General features: G+C 46.7%; 2 protein-coding genes across 2 annotated transcripts; both read left to right on the top strand.

Moving 5' to 3' along the window:
* Positions 1 to 1,903: 1,903 nt before the first annotated feature.
* LOC144134529 (uncharacterized) lies at positions 1,904 to 14,088 on the top strand. Its single transcript, XM_077667436.1, has 7 exons — positions 1,904 to 1,936; positions 4,183 to 4,359; positions 5,804 to 5,963; positions 7,995 to 8,090; positions 10,427 to 10,738; positions 13,805 to 14,002; positions 14,066 to 14,088. The coding sequence occupies exons 1-7, from the start codon at positions 1,904 to 1,906 to the stop codon at positions 14,086 to 14,088; spliced, it is 999 nt and encodes a 332-aa protein (XP_077523562.1).
* A 2,390-nt stretch (positions 14,089 to 16,478) lies between these two features.
* Positions 16,479 to 22,515, top strand: LOC144135521 (neprilysin-2-like). Its single transcript, XM_077668168.1, has 3 exons — positions 16,479 to 16,694; positions 19,912 to 20,055; positions 22,053 to 22,515. The coding sequence occupies exons 1-3, from the start codon at positions 16,506 to 16,508 to the stop codon at positions 22,404 to 22,406; spliced, it is 687 nt and encodes a 228-aa protein (XP_077524294.1). The 5' UTR covers positions 16,479 to 16,505; the 3' UTR covers positions 22,407 to 22,515.
* Positions 22,516 to 22,881: the final 366 nt, after the last annotated feature.

The following is a 22,881-nucleotide window of genomic DNA, read 5'->3' as shown; positions in this document are numbered from 1 at the left end:
ACGGCATTCTGGAGTTGTCTGCAGGGAAACGAATGTTTTCTGTACTTGAGGGGCACGTCGTGTAAGAGCTTCGTGCTTGACTGGCTGATGTTTTTTTTTCATCACTTGCAAAGTGTCGTACACACGGCGACTGGCAGCACATGCGGATGGCAGTGATATCCACTATAGCGAAAGATGTGCCCTTTCGCGTTATGTTTGTGGCGAATAGGCTATATATTTATTAATTCATTCACTTCAGCATCTGCAGCTTCGCATTAGGCTTTGATGGGAGGATGTCGGAAAAGTCACCTGTAGTGGATATAGGAGCTTATCTAAAATGGAAGAGAGGGGATAAGTTTGTTGGTGAAGCTTACGCTGCCAGTTAAAAAAATGAATCCTTTTTGTGGCAGGATGGCGGCTGAATTGTCGCAAAAATACTTAACATATGTGAATCCAGTATAATGCCTAGCTACTTAACTGAATTGTTATAGATAAGTAATGCTCCTCAGATCTTTTGTGTTACAAAAAAATTTGTATTCCTCCAGCTAGCCATAACCATAACTGCTTCTGCAACTACACGGTTCCTTAATAACCATAAGCGTCCATAATTTTGGCTGAATAACTCATGACCTACCTGGGGCGTCAAACCAAACCCGTTGCGCCATTTTGTGCATGAAAACAACCAAGAAGAAAGCCTCACCAGGCTTCACACGTCTTCTTTCTGCGTCCTCATTAGCCCTCACATAGGTTAGAACTGCTGGCAGATGCTTAGGTGGGACAGCAAGGCCCTTTCCTCTGGTCCGCGTGTGTAAGGTGTAGGCGCATTTATTTCCGCCTCCACCCCAACCTTCACGCTTGCATCTAAATTTTTTTATCCCAACTTTTCTAGGGCAACCTAGTGTGTACCTGCCACAGTCTTTCCCTCCTCCCCACCCCCGAATTTTATTTTGATTAGCTGGCGTTTTTCTTTGTCGCAGTATTTCCTGCCAACCAGTCTAATCCTTTCTAGCAGTCATCCTACCTGGATAGTCCATTTTTAAGTTCACGTTCCCCATCCCACCACCTTTCCCACATCACACCCTCCTACTCTTCCTTCATCGAGGCTACTGCCTCGAAGCTTGTCCCCTGCCAACAGTTGACGCTTTCCCGGACGAAGACAAGTCTTTTTGCCGAAACGTTGGCTAAGAGTACTGAGGCTACCCCCTCAACGCTTGTGCACTTTTTTCGTGCCCTGTCAGGAACACCATCCCCCCCCCCCCCCCTCTATATCTCTCTCTCAGCCATGCACATTAATCTGGGCCACACAACCACGTATGCCACAGTTTCAAATGCGCCTAGTACCAGGCCCGCGTTCGGCTTATGATTCAAACTTTCTGCACATCAATGATTTTGGGCAACTGGGAGATAATCGTTCATAAGGCGAACCGAAAAAGGCTTAACTTACCATGTACAGTCCCGTTAACATTTAAAATTTTACGGCTGCCTAATCAAACCTGTGGGTGCGCAATATGTATGTATCGATAAATTAAACCCTGCGGCAAAAATGGACTCACAAATCGCATGTTTTTGACGATATTGGAAGCAAACCTGTTTGGCCAGCATGAAGAAACACTCTAAAGGAGCCTCTCATCGCTTCGTCGAAAGGGTGAACACTTGATGGTGTTAACGCCCCCGCCCCCTAAAAAAACATAATAAGGCTTGACATACAGTGCTTTCAAGCGTCGGTTCATTAAGCAAAAAATGCTTTGTTTTTTTGTTGCTTTTTTGCCTCTTCCTATCAGCAAAGCCACTACCTACGAGCGGCGACCAAATCGATGCTTCTCGATCTCCACATCCCAGGAAAAAAGCGGCGTGCTGTGCACAAGGCTGCTGGCTTGTTTCAGGCCTGTCACAACCTCGGCCTCAGCGACGACAACTCCGAGGTATGGGCTTGAGCTTGGAAGGGGAACTGTCAGCCGTGAGATTGATTCATTCAACGGTGCAAAGCCCATATACGCAGACGCTGTTCCTGAGGCTGGTCGTAGACGTATACATGCCCAGCATAAACTCAATCATAGCGAACACTGCATATCTACTACTTTTAGCCAACATAACGGTCGCCCACTGGCGCATCTATAGCTTTGTTCTCCATTAGGGAGCTTTTGAAGAGAACGGAAGGCCGGCAGTTTATTTCTTGGGGCGTTGTTTTCAGAGAACACGAGGCATGAGAGCACTCTTTCTTCCATGGGGCGTCAAAACCAATCCTGAGTAAAACAGGCAGTTTTCAGGGCACAGAGGGGCATTATACGAAAGCATGTTCATTCGCAGGTAACCCACAGAGCACACGTAGGATATGTTGCACAGACAACAGCAATGGCCTTGTGGTGCTGTAAAGCGATGTTTGAGGAAAAGGTTAAATATTCCATGCAAGAACACGTCCAACATGCTAGGACAAAAACACCAATATCGCAGAACTGTAAGAAAATGGTATGAATATATTGAAAATAATGGTCCATTCCTTCGATATGTCGCAAACTGTTTTTTAAGTGTTCCCATCGCTCGCATCGAGCAGTTAATACTGCCAGGAAAGGCCAGTAGGTAGCACTTTGAACTACAGCAAAAACGTCTATAGCAACAAAAAAATCAAAGCCTGCCGACGGGACATCTGCGGATATATTGATTTTTCTCGTGAAATCTTACAACATATAAAAAATTGCGTTCATAAACTCTTCTTCGTTCAAAAATGATTTTGTCCAGAATTGTTGGGCATGCATTTAAAGGATTCCCCGACGCTCTGTTCAGACGTGACTAGAGCATAACGTTCAGCCCAAAATAGGACGAAATGTTCACGAATTTTGGCCTTTGTGCCTGTCCTCTCTGCCGAGTTTTGTAGCGAGAGCTACACTGGGCTACCAGTCGGGCATTTCGCAGTGCATGGGAGAGGAAAGTTGTGCGCATGCACCGTTACCATGGCAACCGGAGAGGAGCAAGGTGCGGCGCGCGCTTCGCCGTCGACGCGGCCGCGCGCCCGCTCCACCGGCAAAGCCGAGCGTGACGTCACGTGGATAAGCAGTTGTGTGCATGCGCCGATACCATGGTAACCAGAGAGACCCCACAGCTGCGCCACGTTCTTCGTCGCCGCCTCGCCGCACGCCGCTCTATCACCCGAGCCGCGCGTCGCATGCGCAGGATTGCGTATAAAAGGCAGAGATGTAATGGGCGGCTGTATCACAACGTTTGACATGCATGCAGAAAAGGAGAGTCCAGCCGCTGCTAAACGGAGGTACAGACAACAGAATATTAGCTCTTCCGATCGTGAAGTTGTCTCCTGACAGTTGACTTGAACCAAATAAGAACGCTGGAGTCTGTTTGTACGTGAAACAACTTCAGGGGTCACCGCTGTCAGACATCTCCCTTCGATCGCGGTTAATAGCGGCGAAGCCTGCTGTGTTCGGCTTCTGGAGGGCGGCATTCTTATCCAAGGAGTCTACGAGGCACCGGAAACGTCTATCAAGCAGACGATTGATGTGGTTGCCACGTGTATACCAGCTTACGGCACGGTTTCATAGTTGTGTGTGACTTTGTGTGATTTCAACAGGAAACAGGACTCTCTTAGTCAGTGTATGAAAGAAAAGGTTGACTTAAGCTTCGGGCCCTCACGTCCAATCTACACAGTGGGGAACTACTATAGACCTTGTATACCAAAGAGACTCTACCAAATCGAACTACTGTATAGACAAAATTGAGGCCGCTGCACGCTACTTCACAAATCATCGGGCAGTCTTCATCTCTGTCAAGCAAAAAATGAATAAAAGACGTGTATACCCAATGTCTCTCATTGCTAAACACACAGTGACCACAACAAGCTCAGCAGAGAAACGTACCTCTCGTTACGTATATCCTGGAACAGCCGAGCTAAGCCACTGTCAATTTTTCATGGTCGTTTAGGATTGCGCAGGTTTTCTTTCCATTTGGCGTAATGTGACGGCGGGTGGCAGCGGCTTCTAGCGACAGCGGTACGTGCACAAAATATAACAATCACTAGTACCTCATGGCATTACCACTTTAGGAATGACAAGACGGGCTGCCACCCCAGCATGCCCCGCATGACGGATCGAGGACTAAGTACAAGCACACGGCTCGTTAAACGAAACATTGTTTCCAACGAAGTCACTTTCTTTGTGGGCGCTCATTTAGGCCTGTGTTTTACGCTCTCACGCACAGGTTCGATCTCTGAGGTCGTTCCTCAGCCAGCTGGGTCTCGATATGTCCAGAATGCCTCCCGACCCCGAGTTCGACATCGCGGAACGGATCGTGCGGCTGTCCCTCGAATATGGCTTCCCAACCTTCGTCAAGTTCGGCTACTTCAAGAGGCCCCATATTCGCAACAAAATGTTATACGTACGTAACACTCTGTATTGTGACGCGGATAGAAAGGCCGCCATGTCTATAATCTAGACCAGCGCTTATTTTCCTGGACGCGCTTTAAAGGCATTGAGGCTCTCCGCTAACAATATACAAAAGCTGAAATTTATGACACAAAGACGTCACAGACGTGCTTCTAGAGCATGGAGGCTACAATAATCGAGGCTACACACAGACACACGCCAGAATTTTTCTCTTGTCACATTGGCACTGCTTTCGCAGTAATAAATTTCTAGTGCAACACTAAATATGTTCTAACATGAGCGCAGAAGGGGGCCTATACTGTCAAGCTGGCAATGTGTGCCATACTTCTCGATGTATACTGCACAGTGTCAAAATAGATGTTTTTGTTGTTCTCGAGGTGAACTCTTCTCTGCGGGAGCTCCCATACTTTGTCGTCCCCTCTGTCAGGGCCCTCTTCTTCTGTACGTACTATTGCTTCCCCTTTTTTATCTGCCTCTTGCAAGTCCATCTGGTAACATGAACAACCTAGCTGCTACTTATGCGGCCAAGGGTGCAGAATATACCCTCGACGTGGTTGTGTACACAGTTATACTTTTGAGGACATGGGGACTCTTTATTGTTGTCCAATTAAATATGAAGAAGGCTAACTTAAATAACCCTTCCTCCAACCTATCGTATAGTATATGCAGTGCAAGCTGGTACTTGTATCTATGTGGTGTTGGACCTCGAATTTTACCCTAAAAAGCACCGCAGTGCATGCACGAAGCGCTCGAAACGCGGGCACGAAATGCCTCTAAGTTCGCTAAAATTTTTCATGAAAGCACCGGGCATCATTTTTGCGTCTAAAAGCTGCCATTGCCACATGTAGTCCCATTTCTGGCCCGGCTCGCTTTTCCCATCGCAATGTAGCGCTCCTTGCCAAGAGCTTCGCTGCAGGCTGCAACGTTAGGACGTCAATCGTTATCCTCAGTTCCTGCCCACGAAAAGGTTTTGCTTTCTAATTGCACTTCCCAGCTTAGGCATTGGTTGCACTTGCAGCATGTCCAACTTTAGTGGGCGAGACTCTACTGGATATCACCATCTATAGCGCCATCTGTCGGCCACCAGTCGCGGGCATCACGAAACTCTCTGGAAATATTTTCATATGTATTTAGCATACAACTGCAGAGTGGGGCGGGGTGGTGCGCGAAGTTGACAGCGACGTACCAGTGCTCCTACACGCAACAGAATAAGACAAAGTTCTTCCTGCGCTGGCACTGCTTGCGGAAGCGCAGCTTTCATCATGACTCTGATTCAACTCGGCCAACTTTGCACCTTACTGTAGCCCTGGCGGCGTAGGAAATCAATTGGGTGTCCAGATTTCCCAGGCTTTTAGCATTACGCGTACGGCTGTGTGCTTGCCTCTCTGTGCCTGATCGAGCAAAGGTAATTGATTGGGACGGTCCTGCCTTAACAGATGCAGATCTACAAACCTGACGAGCGATGGATTGAGAGCAATCACCAGAGGCTGGCCAGCGTTGCCCTGGCGCGGTTTTACGAGGACTACGTGCTCCTTTACAAACCGAGGTTGGACGCTCAAGCGCTCGTCGAGCGCATCATCCGTAGCGAGCAAGTGGGTAAGTAGGATCTAGGGAGAAAATACCCCGCAATCCGGCCGGCTCATCTGTTCAGCCTTTCACTGTAGCTTTCAACAGCCGCCTACAGTTGGATTCGTTGCAAGCTTGAGCTTATGGTACACGATTTTAAGAGCGTGAACTCATCACGTTTCTCGAATTCTCGGTGTCTGCTACCATCTTCCTTCGGCGAGAAATTTTCCCTCCCACGAATTCAAGATGGCGGCCCCCATAGTAAATCGATATATCAACCCAATTAGTAATTGATTGGTGACATCACTGAAATATCCGATTGGTGATTGATTGGTCACGTCGTTGATATATCCAATTGATTGGTTGGTGACGTGACTTATAAATCCAAGATGTCGGCCAATAATACAAAGGAAAAGTAAAAATAAATAAGAAAAATGAACGTACAACTTCGTATTTCCATTGCTGTGCCTCGCTTAATCTCATTCATATCAATTCGAGTAAACCAAACAGCTAACAGTCGTTACTTCAACGCCCTCCAGACGGTGGTGGCAACATTTTTTATACCTAATGATGTCTTGATGACACTTCGTGCCTCCTGTGTTTATGTTTACTGAGGGAGACGTGGGAAGTTAACTCGTTTTAAAGTTTATGCTCATGGCCAGGCGTCATGCTAGCCCGTTGGTGATAGAGCTTGCTGCTACTCGTGCGTTGACTACCGGCTATTTGCCACGTAAGCAAAGCGAGTCCGCTGCACCCCAGTGGATGTGACTGGGGTGACGATGATCGGAAAGCGAATTTGTACATTGCGAAAAGGCAAGTTGCTGGGCGAGTTGGTTTCGATATCCCATGACTACAGCGCAACGAAAGGGACGTAGAAGAAGGACCTGCCTTTGTCCTTCTGCGTACGTCCCATTCGTTGCGCTGTAGTCACGGTACATTGTGAAATAGTTTGGCTTGCATTTCCACATTTATTGGCACTGAGTAGGCCGACGAAAAGTGGGGAGAAGCAGGGGTCTAGTGACGCAATAATGTTTAAGATGATGCAAATACATCGTCCCTGTAGCAGATTAACGCGCGTACTGTCGCTGTCTTAAAAACGAACTCTGCACAATTAACACCCGCAAATATACCCGCCGCGGTGGCTCTGTGATTACAGCGCTCGTCTACTGATCCGGAGTTCCCGTGTTCGAACCCGAGCGCGGCGGCTGCTTTTCTATGGAGGCAAAGCGCTAAGGCGCCCGTGTGCTGTGCGACGTCAGAGCACGTTAAAGATCCCCAGGTGGTCGAAATCATTCCGTAGACCTCCACTACGGCACCTCTTATCTTCCTTTCTTCTTTCACTCCCTCCTTTATCCCTTCCCCTACGGCGCGGTTCAGGCGTACAACGATATATGAGACAGATACTGCGCCATTTCAATTCCCCCAAAACCAAGTAATATTAATAATTTTATTATTACAATTAATACCTTAAAAGTGGTTATTCTGCAAAGGACAGGCAATCTCCAGCCATTTAGAAATCCAACCCTTCTTAGAGCAAACAATGAACAGCGATGGCTCCAGTACGAGATGATTGTGAACGAATTTGAGAAGTTTGATGCTGTATATGAAAACTATGAACAAAGCGCTCTGAAGCTGATGAATACCCTTCTAGCGTCCCCTGAGTACCATTGTCAAACTTCATATTTCCATCGTAGCCTTCACAGACGGGACACAACAGCGTAAGAGACTGTGACGTCTGTGCCAGCTACTTAGGTGCCTGTCAAAGCGTTGCTGGTTATAAGCACGAAGCTGCGGATGGCTCATATAAACAAATTCTCAGCGCCTACATTATACGTTGCATGTCAGAAATGTTTCAAGGCTAAGTTACTCAACGAAAATTCTTGCATAGTCAATTTGGTGAACCTTTTCGGGTGACAAGATTAGCGCAACATGATATGAGGTCACAAGGCACACAGGATAAGGGGCTACTGATAAGTATATTTTTGAATTCAGTTGTTTGGGTTGGCATTCTTGGACACTCTATCATAAGTGCATTCATGCTTCTCACTGTTTTTCTCCCAGTCCGACAGACTTTGCAATATGTCCGCCTGAAACAAAAGACGGTGAGGACCCATGTTGACGAACTTGGAAGCTTCACAGAAGGTTACGTCTCAGAAGGTGCGTTGGACTCCTCGCATTTATTGACCGTCTCCTATCGTCGTAGCCATTAAATGAAAGCAGGTGTCCGTGATAAGAGCGTGAGTGACGACGCTACGCTCTCTGGCTGTGAGGGTAATCTGCGTGTTGTGAGCATGGGCGACCACTGTCTTGCACTGGATGATAAGTCTTCTGATAGCATAAGGAGAGGAAGGGTGGCCTAGTAACTTATGTCGAAGCCTGTACCATTGACCTCGGCATGTGGCATAGTGCGCACAACGGGATCAGGCCCCTCTTGACGAATATCTGACTATGGCGTTCCTGAAAAGTTGCGAGTTCAGTGGTGACTGATAAGGGGTAGTCGCCTCAAGTGTTTCTAATGTTTTGTGTTGTTCAGCTCACGGATTTCAGTTTCTGTAAAGCATAAATCGATGTATGGTCCCTCCTGGGTCATGCTAGTAGGGATAGTCAATCTATAGTACCTGCTGCAGAGTTGAAGTATCAGTTCCTTTTCAAAGACTAGTTCAAGCTAGTTTCATAATTTATACGTGTAAAGAGAAAATGCAACAAGAGAAGATAACAGGTATCATTCATTTCAATAAGCTCCGATAACAGATTTCCACACACAGGTTGACAATAAATTCATTATTACTAATTCATTAACCAGCGCCCGCCATTATACAGGAGGCTTACCGAGTGTTCACAGATAATTATTCGCTATTGTTTTTACTGTTTTTCTTATGTGTCAACATTAATCGCTCCAAATGTCCGAATCTCATGTGTCGAAGCAGAAAAATTCGTCACTAGTCGCCACAATTGTTTGTCGTGAAAACATACAGTGGATAACTTTCAGACGTGGACGGAAGAAAACCACAGGACACAGTGCTACTCACATGTGCGGATTTCTTGTGTCCAGTGTCTCCAAGTTGGCGCCTCTTTTTTTTTTCTGAGATGAACGTATACCAATTAGCTCATCTTTTTTCCCACTTGTAACAATTCTTCATCTAGACACATGAAGACATCTGAGAAATCAAGCCTGCTCAAGACATTTTTTGATGAGACTTCGCATGTAAAATTTATTTCTCTCGATAAGGATGAACCTTTCGTACAGTTCATTAATTTATTCACAGGACCCTAGGGGCCCGGTGCGTGCTAATGGGGAAGCTCAGTTAGTGCATCCTTCGAGTAAATGACTCAACAGCGGTCGTATGAAGACTCCACGTGGGTGCTACAATCTGAAATGTCTGCTGTCTAGCTCTTTGTTTCAACTCGCGTGCTGGCTTCCACAGGTACTTTAATGAACTGTTCTGGGTCATTTGGCTTTCAAGCTGCAACCCGTATTTATTTATCCTGAAATCCTTGATCTCGTTTTCATTGTTAACAATGTTGAATTTATTTCCGCTGACTTAATTTAGTCTACCTTCACAGCTTGTAAGCGAGAGCAACGCTTCTGATATGAAAAATATGCTCACGATTCCATTCCCACACTACTGACAGTTTTTAAGCAAAGAGTGTTAAAAGAAGTCTTGTGTCAACAGTTTCCAGAAAATGATTTACTATAACACGTATAGCGACACGAAATAAATATTTGTGGCGCTCACTCTAAAAGAGGGGGTAATAAATTGAATAAACAGCCAAGGCTGTCGTTTTAGCCCCTCTGGCGCAGTTCGTAAGGACGTCCTTGAGTAGCAACGTGGCAGATCATGTAGTCAGGCATCGAAGGTTACTGTTATATGCGTTTCCTTAGGATATAACAAAATATGAGATCACTGCGGCAACCGCACTTGGGGAATGCTTAAGCGTTTTCTGAAACTCCTTTGCACTGTTCGCTTCTTTTCCACTTAATTAACTCTCATAAATTGTCGCATCATATGATGTCACACCTATGACGCCACACCGCATTTTTTTTCCAGACGTCGATGTAACCCAGCCACACTTTTGACGTTCACGGTGACATATGATCCTGGGCGAAATTTGTCGCATTTTCCGCACTTAATTAGCTCTTTTAATTCTCGCACCACATGACGTCACACCTATGACGCCACACCGAATTTTTTTTTCCAGAGGTCGATGATAGCCCACCCACACTTTTGATGTCCATGGTGACACGTGACCCCAGACGCCATTTTGTCGAATTTTTTCTCACTTAATTGTTTCTAATTAACTACCTAATTGCCTCACATGCTCCTCATGATTTCCCTGAGAGATTTTTGATGCTGTATCTAATGCTATCATTCTTTTTCTTATAACTCATTCGTTCGGACGTTATCGTGATGACAAGCTCGTGATGACACGAAACCAGAAACATAGCCATATAATGCTTACGCATTAATACCTTGAGCACCTTGCTCCCCTAGACCGCTGGGAGGAGCTCATCACGCACTACACGGGAGACTTGTTCGACGCTTCCGACACGGTCGTCATGTGGGACAACGCGACGGCTGTGGTGGTGCTTCTTCTGGACACAACTCGCCTGGCACGCCAAGACTCTCGGCTCCTGATGGCTTGGAGCCTGCTGCACCGGCTCCTCCCGTTCGCCCATGGCAAGGCGATGAGGGCTTTTACTGCGAGGGAATTCGTCAATCACCCGGACCCCATTGGCGACTTCTGCTTGCAAGCGGTCCACGGCGTCATGTCACTAGCCATCACCAGCCATTACTTCCGCATGCGTACGTATTACAGTGCATTGCGTTCATCTTTTTTTATTTAATCGTGCGGCCTTCAAGCATCTGAGGGGCGAGTAGTTTACAACTGCAAAGAGCGCATTGCTCGGGCGTAACTGGCGGTACTGCAACGTCTTTCCCGCGGCTACGAACTCACCATACTAACCACCAGGCTGTGCATATCAAAAAGTTAATTTTTTTAGCTATCTAGCTGGTTTATTAGCGTGTCTGGCGAAATAACTTACGTCAACCGCGGCTAACAGTTGGTCCCAAAAAAGGTGTTTCTATTTAAACGCCCCTATTTTAACTAGTTATTTTCTGCTCACTAACACACCCGGTATATGTAGTGCCAGACGACATCTTACTTATTCCGGTACTCACCTACGGGGCAGAAACGTTGAAGCTAACGAGAAGGGTTCAGCCTAAGTTGAGGACCACGCAGCGAGCTATGGAAATAAAAATGATAGGTGTAACGTTAACAGACCGCAAGTGGATGCAGTGGGTGAGGGAATAAACGCAGGTAAATGACATCCTACTCGAAATCAAGAGGAAGAAATGGGCTTGGGCAGGGCATGTTGTGCGAAGGCAACATAACCGCTGGTCCTTAAGGGTAACGGAGTGGATTCCAAGAGAAGGCAAGCGTAGTAGGGGGTGGCTGATAGTTAGGTGGGTGTATGAGTCTAAGAAGTTTGCTGGAATTGGGCGGTCGCAGCTGGCAAAGGACAGGGTTAATTGAAGAGGTATGAGAGAATCCTTTTTCCTGCTGTGGGCGTAGAGAGGCTTATGATGATGATGATGAAAAATGTACCAGCATTGTTGCAAACAGGGCGACTTCGACGGACTTTTGACCAGTGAGGGCCAGTAGCCCTGATATCCAGATTATTGTAGCGATAGCTACATTACAGCAGCATTTCGAGCCTTCAGCGTGGCGGCGCTGCCACCCTGTGGCTGCGCCCCCACGCTGTCACGTGGTTGGTCACGTGGTGCGGAGCAGCTGTCAGCGCTGTGGCCGATCACGTGGTTGGTCATGTGACCAGGTTCTACTCGGCCAGCTGTAGCTATCGCGTCACTCCAGGTTTAACAAGAGCTAAACCACCTCCAATTTTTTCGCTTCCTCAGTAGCATGTGACACCGACAAGCCGGACTTATTTAGTTTCTTTAATGCTTCTCCGGTCGCAACTTGATGGAGCCTTCTTTCCCGCCAAATATCTTGTTCAGTGTTCATGTCTTCTCACACTGGAAATATTTTTATCCCACAGTACTCTTTCCAACCATTCAATCAAATAGCGAGCCCATGGAAACTCGCCCGAAGAATGTCGGCTCTTATTTTAAGGGATACACATGCCATCAGAACGTAGTTTCTACTTGTCAGAGACACCACTGCCGTGTTCTCACTTTTCAGTATCATACTGTTTTCGCTGACATGCCCTTAACTTGCTGTGACCCTTTGCTAGAGCCGAGTTGTCGCCAAGTCAAATGGAGGACCTTCTCTTTTAAGTTCAGTGGTCTGAAATGAATAGTACGTTTTGTGCTTGGAAACACAGGCCACTGACATTGTGCCGAATAATGAACCCTTTCTCGAAACTTTAAAAACCGATGAAGCAGTGGCTGTCGCGACCCAACCATATTAAGGGCATCTCTTCATCAATTTGCATTGTTCGAATATTCGGCAGTGTAAGGGCAGCTTGTCCTCGCATTCCAGGAGCATGCTGCACCACACGTTGTCTATTTGTCAGGCCGTCTTAAAGGAACCGTGCCGAATTTTAAGCACCGAATCGTTTTTGGCGCAGCTGGAAGCTTTCTGCCTAAGGTGCTCGGATTCGGCAAACTATTTCTTTTAGAAACGCTGCAGAAGGCCAGTGCATGCACCCGTTTTTGTGTATCCCAATGCTGGAAACAATGATCAGCGAGCGCTATGGCGATTGCACATCGGCAAAATTGATATCCCAAAAACTATTATCAATCTACTCCGCCAGGCATAATTAGTCATTTTTAGTATATACAGTAGAGTCCACAATTTTCATACTCAAAGCTGTTACGGCAAGGGGATGACGTGTGGTCGACTAAAGGTTTGGGCTACCATGGATACCGCTCCATCCAGGAAATCGAAACCACTGTGAGGCCATGTTGCCAGAAATTAAAGCACATCATCGAAGGGCGCACTAGAGGGAGCACAAAGTAAGAGATTGCGAACAGTTCCCCCCAAAACAATTAGCTGCGGTTTAACTACTGCTGAACATGGTTAAATAGCGAAAGCTATTGTGAATCGTGCAAGTAGATGCGGCCTTGCGTCTCTAACGTTGAGGGTGTTCCACACACTGGATAGGCAGCGCGCCCACCCTGGCAGGTGGCAGTTAAATTAATGGTTGATCGTGAGAGGTATAGTCACCCAATGAACGCTGCGGCCTATACTACCACGTCCTACCAGCGAATCGAAAGGTCAAAGGGCAAGTGGTGCGACACCATGATGGACCAGTTATGGAGAGGCCTATAGCCACACTTGACCTCTGGCTCACATGAAGGTAAAACGGCAACGCACGGCGAAATCTGCTTTACCTAGCGCAGTAAAGCTTTCGCTTAAAAAAAGAACAACACAGCGCGCATCTAAAACAAAATATTTTTCCGAAATGTGGCCACATGATGGGATGCACTGATAATGGTAAGGGTTTCGCGGCATGATGGCACTTCACTTTGTGTTATGCGACTTGGAACGCCAAAATAACGCTATTAATCCTTATATCTCCTGCATTTCCATGCTCAGTTGTTACAATGTGAGCCACTATCTTTTCATTTACTCCATAATCGCATGACACATTTTGGTCCGTGGGCCGCCCTTTTATCGCCTGGCACGTGCTGGGGCCTGTTTCCTTTGCTATCTAGTATTGTTTTTTTTTTAAGTTATGAGAACCACTTGGCATTATCATGCTAGCGTGCAGAATTTTTCGCAGCTTTAGAACCATCTCCCGGTGCCGAAATGAATTTGCTTGTTACAAATTATTGAACAGCAACGTCACAGGAAGAGACAGAACGGGGCCGCTGTTGTCGTTGTACAATGCACCGTCTTTTCCCCAGTTGTCCCACCGAGTGCGCTGAAGTCCGCAAGACGTGTGGTGGTGAATGTGAGGAAAACCCTAATGGAGAAAATCAACAACTCCAACTGGATCCGGGACTCCGTGTGGTGCCTGATGATTGGCAAGGCCAAGGCCATGCGGCTTATCACGGGCTACCCAAAACAGTTCGCCAATAACTCCCTCGTCGAAGCCTTCTTCGGTAAGCATTCGTATATCGATCGATAGTCTTATTCCTTGCTTGTATAGATCTTTTCACAAGCAGGTCCACGGGCGCCGCCTTATTGAGCACTGGACTGTGCTCGTAGTAAAGGAAGGAGATGAGGGTTTAGCTCCCGCACGTTCTACCCTCAGCCCAGAAAACCGGTTCTCCCATGGGTCGTGAAAAGGTCTATTCGCTTACCTCCGTTTGCCACCGATTTAAGTAAAAAGGTACGCCACCACCAAAGATGCGGCGAATTTATGAGCTAGCTCGGAGTTTTCAAACCCCTCCTAACATTGATGCCACTTGTGATCGTGGTGGTGAAACGTACAGCTACCGCTGCAATACGCAGCGCCTTTGGCAGTCGGTCTTTCATCGAAAACGCAAGACCGAGCGGGTTGGCGTAACAATGACTTTGTGATGGAACAGCGCAAAACACCGGGACAGGAGACCAGCGCTTGTCTCTTTTGCGTTTTGCGCTGATTATCACAAATGAGTAACCAACATGTCAGAGCTCATCTCCTGGTTAAAATGACGTCCAATGACGATGTGCCACCCTCATGGCTCGGCTTTTCTCTGGCGTCTGGCTGAAGTGAATTGAATGGTGGTACAACGGGAGCATCGCGGTGTCCTTCTAAAACCACAAGGTGCAGCGAACGGAGTACAGGAAATCAAAGAGTTATCGCTGAATAAATCCCTTAACTTCTGAGTAGCTCGATGGTGATTTGCTAGCCACCTCACCCTGGCAGCTTCGCTCACGCGGACATTTGTGAAAATTAGCCACGCAACGGTGTATATTCCTTTCCTTACAAAATGGTCTATAGAAAATCTATAGACTTCTATAGACTCTACTGCCTTCCTATATAGATATTTATTTTTGTCTATTTATAGTGTGTAGACTGTTTATAGACAAATGTCTACTAAAAGTGTGTGACCATAAATCTATAGACTGTCTATAGACTGCCTACGAGATTTGTATCGCCTATAGACTGTTCTCCAAAAATTGTCTTTAGTCTTTATAGATTGAAGACTATGAACAGTCTGTGTAGACTTTCTGAAAATTTTGTAAGCGTTACCGGGCGTATAGTGGGGGCGCTTAAGGCTCCCTTTATAAGCTCTAAATGTGTTTAAGGTAAGACGAAGTCTTTTGCGGACCGTTATATAAATTTTCGCCCATAACGGTGCCGCAAGGGCTGCGCCCCGAGTATTACAGTGCTTGCACCGCCTGTCGTCCGGGATGCGAAACCCTGCAGGTGGTGCCGACGACCGCTCCCCTCACTTTCAACCGCAGTTGAGTTTTTGTGGTGAACGTTAAGAGCTGCAAATCGGAGTTGTCGCGTCTTATGATATACGAGGAAAAAAAATACTATTTCTTTCACATGTGTAAACGTATATACGTTGGACTGACGGGCAAGTGTGTTAATGAAAAACGTCGTGAATACAAGAGGACAATAAAAAATAACGAAAGACGCCGCCTTCCAGAGCACACTATGAATCGCAGCTGAAAACCTTTGTTCAGAGGGACCACAATTCTGTCAAGTGCCAAAACAAAGCTTCAGAGGAAGCAGATGCCTTTTATATTTCTAAATCAGGTGACAAATGTGTTAGTAGTGCATCGGTTTTACTTCTCGACGAAGAATTAACCTTTCTGGACGTCATGTGTGAACCTTCTGTGCAACTGAAATGTTTTTTACGGTTAATGTAGTCATGGGGTCCTTAATTTGAGCAAGGCGCTTGTGAGACTGTTGACCGGTTGCCTCAGAGTGTTATTTTGTTCTTTGCCATTGCGGTTTTCTCACTGACAGTGCTGTTGCTATGACATGTTGTTTTTCATGATCCATCGTCACCTGCCGGCTCCTACTGGCACAGTTTTCGTTTGTTTTTTGTCTGTTTTCGGTTTATTGTTTACGCTGCGTTTGTTACGATGAGTTTTATCACGTTTCATTGTCACCTTTGGCAGCCAATTTTGCATCGTCAGTTTTCTTTGTTTTGTTTTGGGCAAATCTCGAAGGTACCTTTGTCACGAGGAAGTGATGGCAAGTCAGCCTTCACCCACCGCCACCGATCTCTTTTCAAACACGTTTTGAATGTGCTTCGGGGCATATCAGAGGCAGACTGGTGATACCAGGCTGCCGCCGTTCTCCTCGGTGGATGGTTGCTGTTGCGATGCGCGGACATGACTGTTTCGTGAGCGTCTGTTATCGATCTGGTTGGTACCGCGGTTCTTCAAAAAAATAAGCAATTGGAAGTTGCGCTCTGTACAGTACATGTCGAATGTGTCTCGTCCTTTGTCTTATTGCGCAAGAACGTTCTTTGCAAACTCTATATCTTGAGACTGCCGTTCGTTACCCCCATTTCGGTAGTGCTCTCAAGAGTGGGACTGGGTACGCGACATAATTTTAAAGCTACTCGTGTATGAATATGTTCCAAATTTTTATTTATTTTCTCTGACATCGACGCAGCGGCATTTCCCCGCGCTCGCAACAAGTTCTTCACTCCGTACATGAAGTCCCACCGTCTGCTCACGACCCGGATCTTCAAGGAGCAGGCAACTGAGAACTTCACTTTGAGCAGCGTCAACGCTTACTACCTGGGAAGCCGGAACACAATCACCATCTATCCTGGCCTTCTTCAGCCGCCCTTCTTCTTCAAGGGCGCTCCCGCTGCAATTAACTACGGAGGACTGGGACAGGTATATACTAGAAAACACGAACTTTTGAGTGCAGAAAATTGCAATACTTGACATCACGCAAAGCCCTAAAATGTGGTGTTCAGTGCCCCTCTTTGTTTCGCACTTCTTTCGTTTTGAACATCGTTTTAAAGCGAAATCTTTGCTGGACTAGCGGCGCCGATTTCGCCGTGGGCTCCAGTTTGACCTTGAACGCCCTTGCTGCGCCGCTACCATAGCAACGCATCACGTGACTTCGCATGCTTCGCCGAGCCGAGCCTTCGCCATCAAATGTTCCTGCATCGTAATATTGGAGCCAACTTGCCCAAATAGTCGTCTTACTTCACTCTAAGCGCGGTATAGCCTGTATAGAAGTAGAAAGGAAGTAAGCTTTCCTCTGGCGCACTCCTTTTCAGGGGCAGGGTACGCTGACCAAGCTATGGGGTAAATTTTCATCAATAAAAATGCGGAATATTTACGATTCGCTGCAGCGGAAATGAATTCCATCTTCAAAACATGCGAATTTAGGTTAATTACAAAGATATTAGCCGAGGTTTCCATCTCCTTGATTTGCTAACCACAAGACTTCCAGTGCCACTGTGTTTAAAAGGCTCCTTCCTTTCTTAACTGCCGCAAGTTTTTTGCAGTGGGAATGTCGGAGGCAAAAGTATAACAGAACCCCCCCCCCCCAACACACTCACACACACACCAATTTCCGACCTGCCACTCTGCGCGCGGGGGGGGGGGGGGGGGCAGCTGACAGAATAATAATTGGTTTTGGGGGGAAAGGAAATGGCGCAGTATCTGTCTCATATATCGTTGTACACCTGAACCGCGCCGTAAGGGAAGGGTAAAGGAGGGAGTGAAAGAAGAGAGGAAGAAAGAGGTGCCGTAGTGGAGGGCTCCGGAATAATTTCGACCACCTGGGGATCTTTAACGTGCACTGACATCGCACAGCACACGGGCGCAGAAATTGGAGATTGTTTTTTTTTAAAACGAGTAGAAAATGAAGCTTTAGTTTGGAACGAAAAGAAAGTTTATAACACGCTGCGAAATTCGGTGTCGGCGTTGTGAGATATAAATAGGGTGGCGTAGGGTGGCCCAGGGAGCCACCTCCGGAGAAGCAACCTAGGTGGGCAGCCTAGGTCACGTGACTTTGTGGGGTCATCACAGTCTACGCTCCGGGTACCCTGGCAGGTGGCAGTTAGATTAATGGCTGATCGCGAGAGGCTGCTTGAGAAGACCAACTTGCGCAGCACAAGACCCACCGGTGGCAGTGCCTGTCATCGGCAGACCTTGGCGTATTCCTCAACTGCTGCATTATTGCTCAAGGCGCGGTATGAGGACTTCCAGGGACGTGAAGTTGCCAGTGACTAATTCTTCATATATGGGCATTAACTCAATAACGATATCGCGTCATATCCTTACAGTGGAGGTTAAGTGTCTCAACCGTTTTTGAGGGGTAAGGGTGGTAGCCATATGGTTGCAGTCATGTGCATATATCAACTAATTACCTGCTTAAACTAACAACAAAAATATCTGTCTATTTGAATGCTGGAAACTAACTACCTGAAAAGTAAAGGCTCTCTGTTAGAATTTTTTTTCGTGATTCCTGCAAAAGTATTCACGCAACAGGGGAAGCTTTCAAATAAACGTTCCCTGAACTTCATTTAACGTGCACGACGTTTCTCCTTTGATACTGCTGAGCTTTCTAGGTCACCCTTATGTGAACTATTTTACTGCCTTAGGTGTTACTAGTTTTGCTCCGGTTTATTATTGTTGGGACTGGCTTCCACACTGCAAGCAGTCATGCTAATAGGTCAACACGTAGTGACATCACCCGGAACATTACAACATCGCGCCATAGCAACGAGAAGAAAAAAATTAATCTTCCTTTGTCGCGTAGCTGCTAACGCTGAAACATTTTCGCGTTACTCGCTCGTAACCGTTCTTTGAATTTTTTTTGTGTGTAACAGAGCACATAAGCTACGGTTGGAGTGCCTAGAATGAGTCAGGCGGAATGGTAATATTAGGCAGCTGACGGGCCTGCCTAATAAACGGGACTCATTCATAGGCTAGAACCGCATCCAACATGAACTGGTAAAGCTGTGGTGATCGCATAGGTATAAAAATCAAGCAGCAGTTCAGTGCCACAGTATTGTATTCTGTACTTACTGAGGAATCTGTTCATTGCATGCATTCAGTATGCTTTTATCGAAATCCCCTTGCTATCCAATCTCCTAAGATAGGCTCTTTTTTTTTTTGGAAGGAACGAAGGAAAAGAGCTTCTCAGATTATGCAGCAATATCCAATCTGCGTCAACGCACACGCGATCTTCTATACGCCAAGAATCACCACTTTGTCTGTTCCATTCCATTCCTGTCTGCTTCGCAGCTTCAAAAATATTGTGCGCCCACTCAGTGTGATTTTCTTCAATGAAATTAACACAGCTGTGAAGAACGTTATGAAGAAACGCGCCAAAATAATCACCAGCACGCCTTCATGTCCCCATACGTAAAGCGAGCTTCCTTTCAGTTGCGTCTCTGCTCAGCTGCAATATCTTTTTTTTTTTGCCGACGTCGATATTCTCTGAGCTTCTGATGGAAACATGTTTGAATTCTTGACAGACACAATGCCAGGGTAACGAAGGTCTTGTTACAATATACCTACATGCAAAAAAAGCCGACAGGCTTTTCTCATATGTGTGTAACGGTGCCCCATGAAAGACTGAGTCGTTTAAGTTACATATTGTCCACAGACATGGCACATGCCTGGTATGACTCAGCCTGACCATCCCTAATGCATGCACAGCGATGCGCTGTGCTGAACAAAGGAGATCTAAGTATACACTAGCAAGTATCGGAGCGTTTTCACCCAACGCTTTTTTTTTCTGCTTGCGAGTTTTCATCTTCATAAATCTCATAATTTCGAGCCACATTCGGAAATGTGTGCAATAATGCTAGCAGTATTTTTTGCGTGTGCTTTAATCATATCGTGAACGGTTGAGTTAGCTTTCTTAACAAAATACTATGCTGCTGCTATGTCTTCTCGCGTTTTCTGCGGCGCCTATGCGGTATAGTACTTAATATGTAATGCTTTATTATAAAAATATATTAAAATATATTATGAAAAGATAACAGTTTATCTTTCCCTTCCATGCTATGGCTTGACCGCTGCTGTAAGTGAAAAATTTCATTTCACCCGAGTCACACAGCTTGACGCTTTTGAACGTTGTTCCCAGGTGGTCGGACACGAAATAATGCACGCTTTTGACGCTGATGGGATCACATATTCCTACCGGTACATTCGCCGCAATTTCGACGATACGATGACAATGAAGGAGTACAAAAAGAAGCTTCTCTGCATCCGTGCTTCATACGAACGGGTACGTAACTTTCGCAAATATTCGACGCTACCTATACCCGCATAGGTTCGGCCCCTTACATATATACGTCCGCATCGGTTACTCTGTGGTTATGACATTCAGCTGCTGAAACCAAGCATACGCGGTCAAATCTCGGCCGAAGTGGCCGCGTCTCTGATGAAGCCGAAATGTAGGAAAGATTAAATGCTGTGCGATTTTAATACATTTTAAAGAGTTCCAGGCGGTCGAAATTAATCCGGAGCACCCCTTTCAGCCGTCTCTCGTAACCCATGCACACCTACGGGGTTTTGATCCGGACAAAGCATGCCATGATGTTCAGCCTGACTGCGCCCACCGCAGTGCAAAGGCCTCTCCCATGTCCCTTCAATTAGCCCTGTCCTTTGCCAGCTGCGGCCACACAATCCACGCATACTTGTTACTTCGCCCACCTAACTTTCTGCCGCCCCCCTGCTACGCTTGCCTTCTATTGGAATCCACTCTGTTACCCTTAAGAACCATCGATTATGTACCCTTCGCATTACATGCCCTGCCAAAGCCCATTTCTTCCTCTTCATTTCGACTAGGATGTGACTAACCCGCCAATAAGCATGTCATGAAAGACCTTTTATATTTGGTTATCAATGAAGGTAGTGGAAGTTTTGGGCAGCAGGAAATAGCTGCACATAATATACGCAGATGCGCCACCAAGAGTAATTTCCTCGCTATACTAAAATGCTCCCAATTTTCAAAGCATTGCCCACCTTTCGACATACGAAAACAGTTCATTCGACCAACCTTGTTTATGCACCGAGTGGTTTACGGGATCAAGTTAAGGTGGGTAAGTACATCGTTATTGAAATGCCATGAAGATGGCTGCCACAGACACAATAATGTTTTTCTGGGCAGAGGAAGGGGGCGAGCTTGTGTAATTCTTAATAACTGCTAAAGAAATTCACCAATCCTTTCATTTCCAAATTTGTACGCAATGAAGACTAAAACTGCATCGCTTAAGAGAAGAAATGACAGCACCAGACAGCGGTTCCAAGGCGCGCCGCGCTTGCGATGCGATAATGTTGAGACTCCTGTTACGCAGAAAATCAGGCGTCGTCGGCGTTCCCTCAGAAACGTTGTCCGTAGAGAGTCTACAGACTTCTTATGAAACCTATTGCTTTCATATAGATATTTCCTTTCGTCAAATCACTGTGTGTCTACAGGATTTGTATGGCCCATAGATTTTTTTCTATGATTTGTCTATAGACAGTCTGTAGACTTTATACACAAAATTCTATAGACTGTCTATAGACTGCCTAAAGAATTTTTTGTAAGGGTTGTGGGCAAAAAATTGCAAGGGAAGCAATATGGGTTGGCCGCCTGGGTCACGTAACCTAGTGGCGTCATCACAACCTGCCCACCGGGTTGTAAGCAAACTGACCACCGTGGCGGGTGGAAGTTTAACGTCCCAAAGCGACTCTGGCTACGAGGGACGCCGCAGTGAAGAGCTCTGGAAGTTAAGACCACCTGGTGTTCTTTAACGTGCACTGACATCGCACAGCACATGGGCCCCTAGAATTTCGCCTCCATAGAAATTGGGCCATCCCGGCCGGTATCGAACCCGCGTCTTTCGGGCCGGCATCCGAGTGCCACAACAACTGAGCCACCGCGGCGTTAAGTTAATGATTGGTTGCGAGAGGTTGCCCGGGAAGAGCAACCTATTTCGCACAAGCCCCACCAGTGGCAGCACCTGCCATCGCAGGACAGTGGCGTATTTTCTAACCACTGCGCCACTGGGCCAGGAGTGGTTTGGGGATTCCCAGCGACATTTGAATGGAAAGTCGAGAATGATCTATTGCGCACATATGGGCATTAACCCACTGGTGCTGTCGCGTCATATCCTTAAGGCGGAGCTTCAGTGTCCCCTCCAGTTTCTAACTGCGCCCCTAGAAACACTCCGAAATCGATTGTATCCACCGTACCAGCGATCGCTTTCAGTGTTCGTAACATCCACTCTTTGTTTGCAGGCGGAGGCATCGTTGTCCCGTGCGAGGACCTCAGAGAGAGATACAGACTCTGAGGGCTTCGCAGACTTCGCGGGCGCCGTGCTTGCGTACGCCACCTACCGGCGCCTTCCAGAACACGTGCGCACGCGGTCCTTGCCAGATGTTGGACTGAGCGCCGAGCAGACGTTCTTCGTGTCGCGTTGCCTCAACTTATGCTCCACGACGCCCGGTCGACGGCGCACTCCGGGCTCCAAGTACTGGCACAGTCGGTCTCGCTGCATCGTACCTCTGCAAAACATGCCCGAGTTCTCCAAGGCATTTTCCTGCAAGCCGGGCGACCTCATGAATCCCCCGGACAGATGCTCTTTCTGGTAGAGCCGCGGAGCCTGAATAGGCCCATGCCGTATTCGCGACATTCTTCGCAAACATAGGCTTGCTCCGCACTGCTACCATTCATAAACTGCATCCTTCTACAGCTATGACCTCACTATTACGAAGACAACCAATATTTCGAATTCTTGAGTTTTATTGCGCGTTTTACTGTGACTTCCTGTACATTCTTGACATACATTGTCATGCTTCAGCTGTTACCATTCTGAAATTGAGTCCTTGTAGGGCTATGAGGTGCCTACTTCTAAGACCGCTAAGGTTTCGAGTTCTTGCTTTTTATTCCGCTTTTTACTGCGTTTTCATGTAACTAACTGAACTACATTTTACGAACATACAGTTTTGTGTAGTTCTCCAGTTCATGTGTGGTAATTCAGTGCCAAGGCGGAAATTTTTAGAGTAAAAAGGGCGTATAGAGACCGCGATCGCCTCATAGATGCCACAGTTATATGAAACGAAAATG

The sequence above is a fragment of the Amblyomma americanum genome, chromosome 5 (assembly GCF_052857255.1).
Source record: "Amblyomma americanum isolate KBUSLIRL-KWMA chromosome 5, ASM5285725v1, whole genome shotgun sequence".
NCBI classification, from domain to species: Eukaryota; Metazoa; Arthropoda; class Arachnida; order Ixodida; family Ixodidae; genus Amblyomma; species Amblyomma americanum.
This window is presented reverse-complemented; position numbering and strand designations above follow the sequence as displayed.

Excerpts from the sequence above, each read along its gene's own strand:
- LOC144134529 (XM_077667436.1), top strand. The coding sequence starts at position 1,904 with ATGGGCTTGAGCTTGGAAGGGGAACTGTCAGCC. Across the intron at positions 1,937-4,182 it reads TGGAAGGGGAACTGTCAGCC|GTTCGATCTCTGAGGTCGTT; the intron begins GTGAGATTGATT and ends TCTCACGCACAG. Across the intron at positions 8,091-10,426 it reads AGAAGGTTACGTCTCAGAAG|ACCGCTGGGAGGAGCTCATC; the intron begins GTGCGTTGGACT and ends TTGCTCCCCTAG.
- LOC144135521 (XM_077668168.1), top strand. The coding sequence starts at position 16,506 with ATGAAGTCCCACCGTCTGCTCACGACCCGGATCTTCAAGGAGCAGGCA. Across the intron at positions 16,695-19,911 it reads ACTACGGAGGACTGGGACAG|GTGGTCGGACACGAAATAAT; the intron begins GTATATACTAGA and ends CGTTGTTCCCAG. Across the intron at positions 20,056-22,052 it reads TCCGTGCTTCATACGAACGG|GCGGAGGCATCGTTGTCCCG; the intron begins GTACGTAACTTT and ends CTTTGTTTGCAG.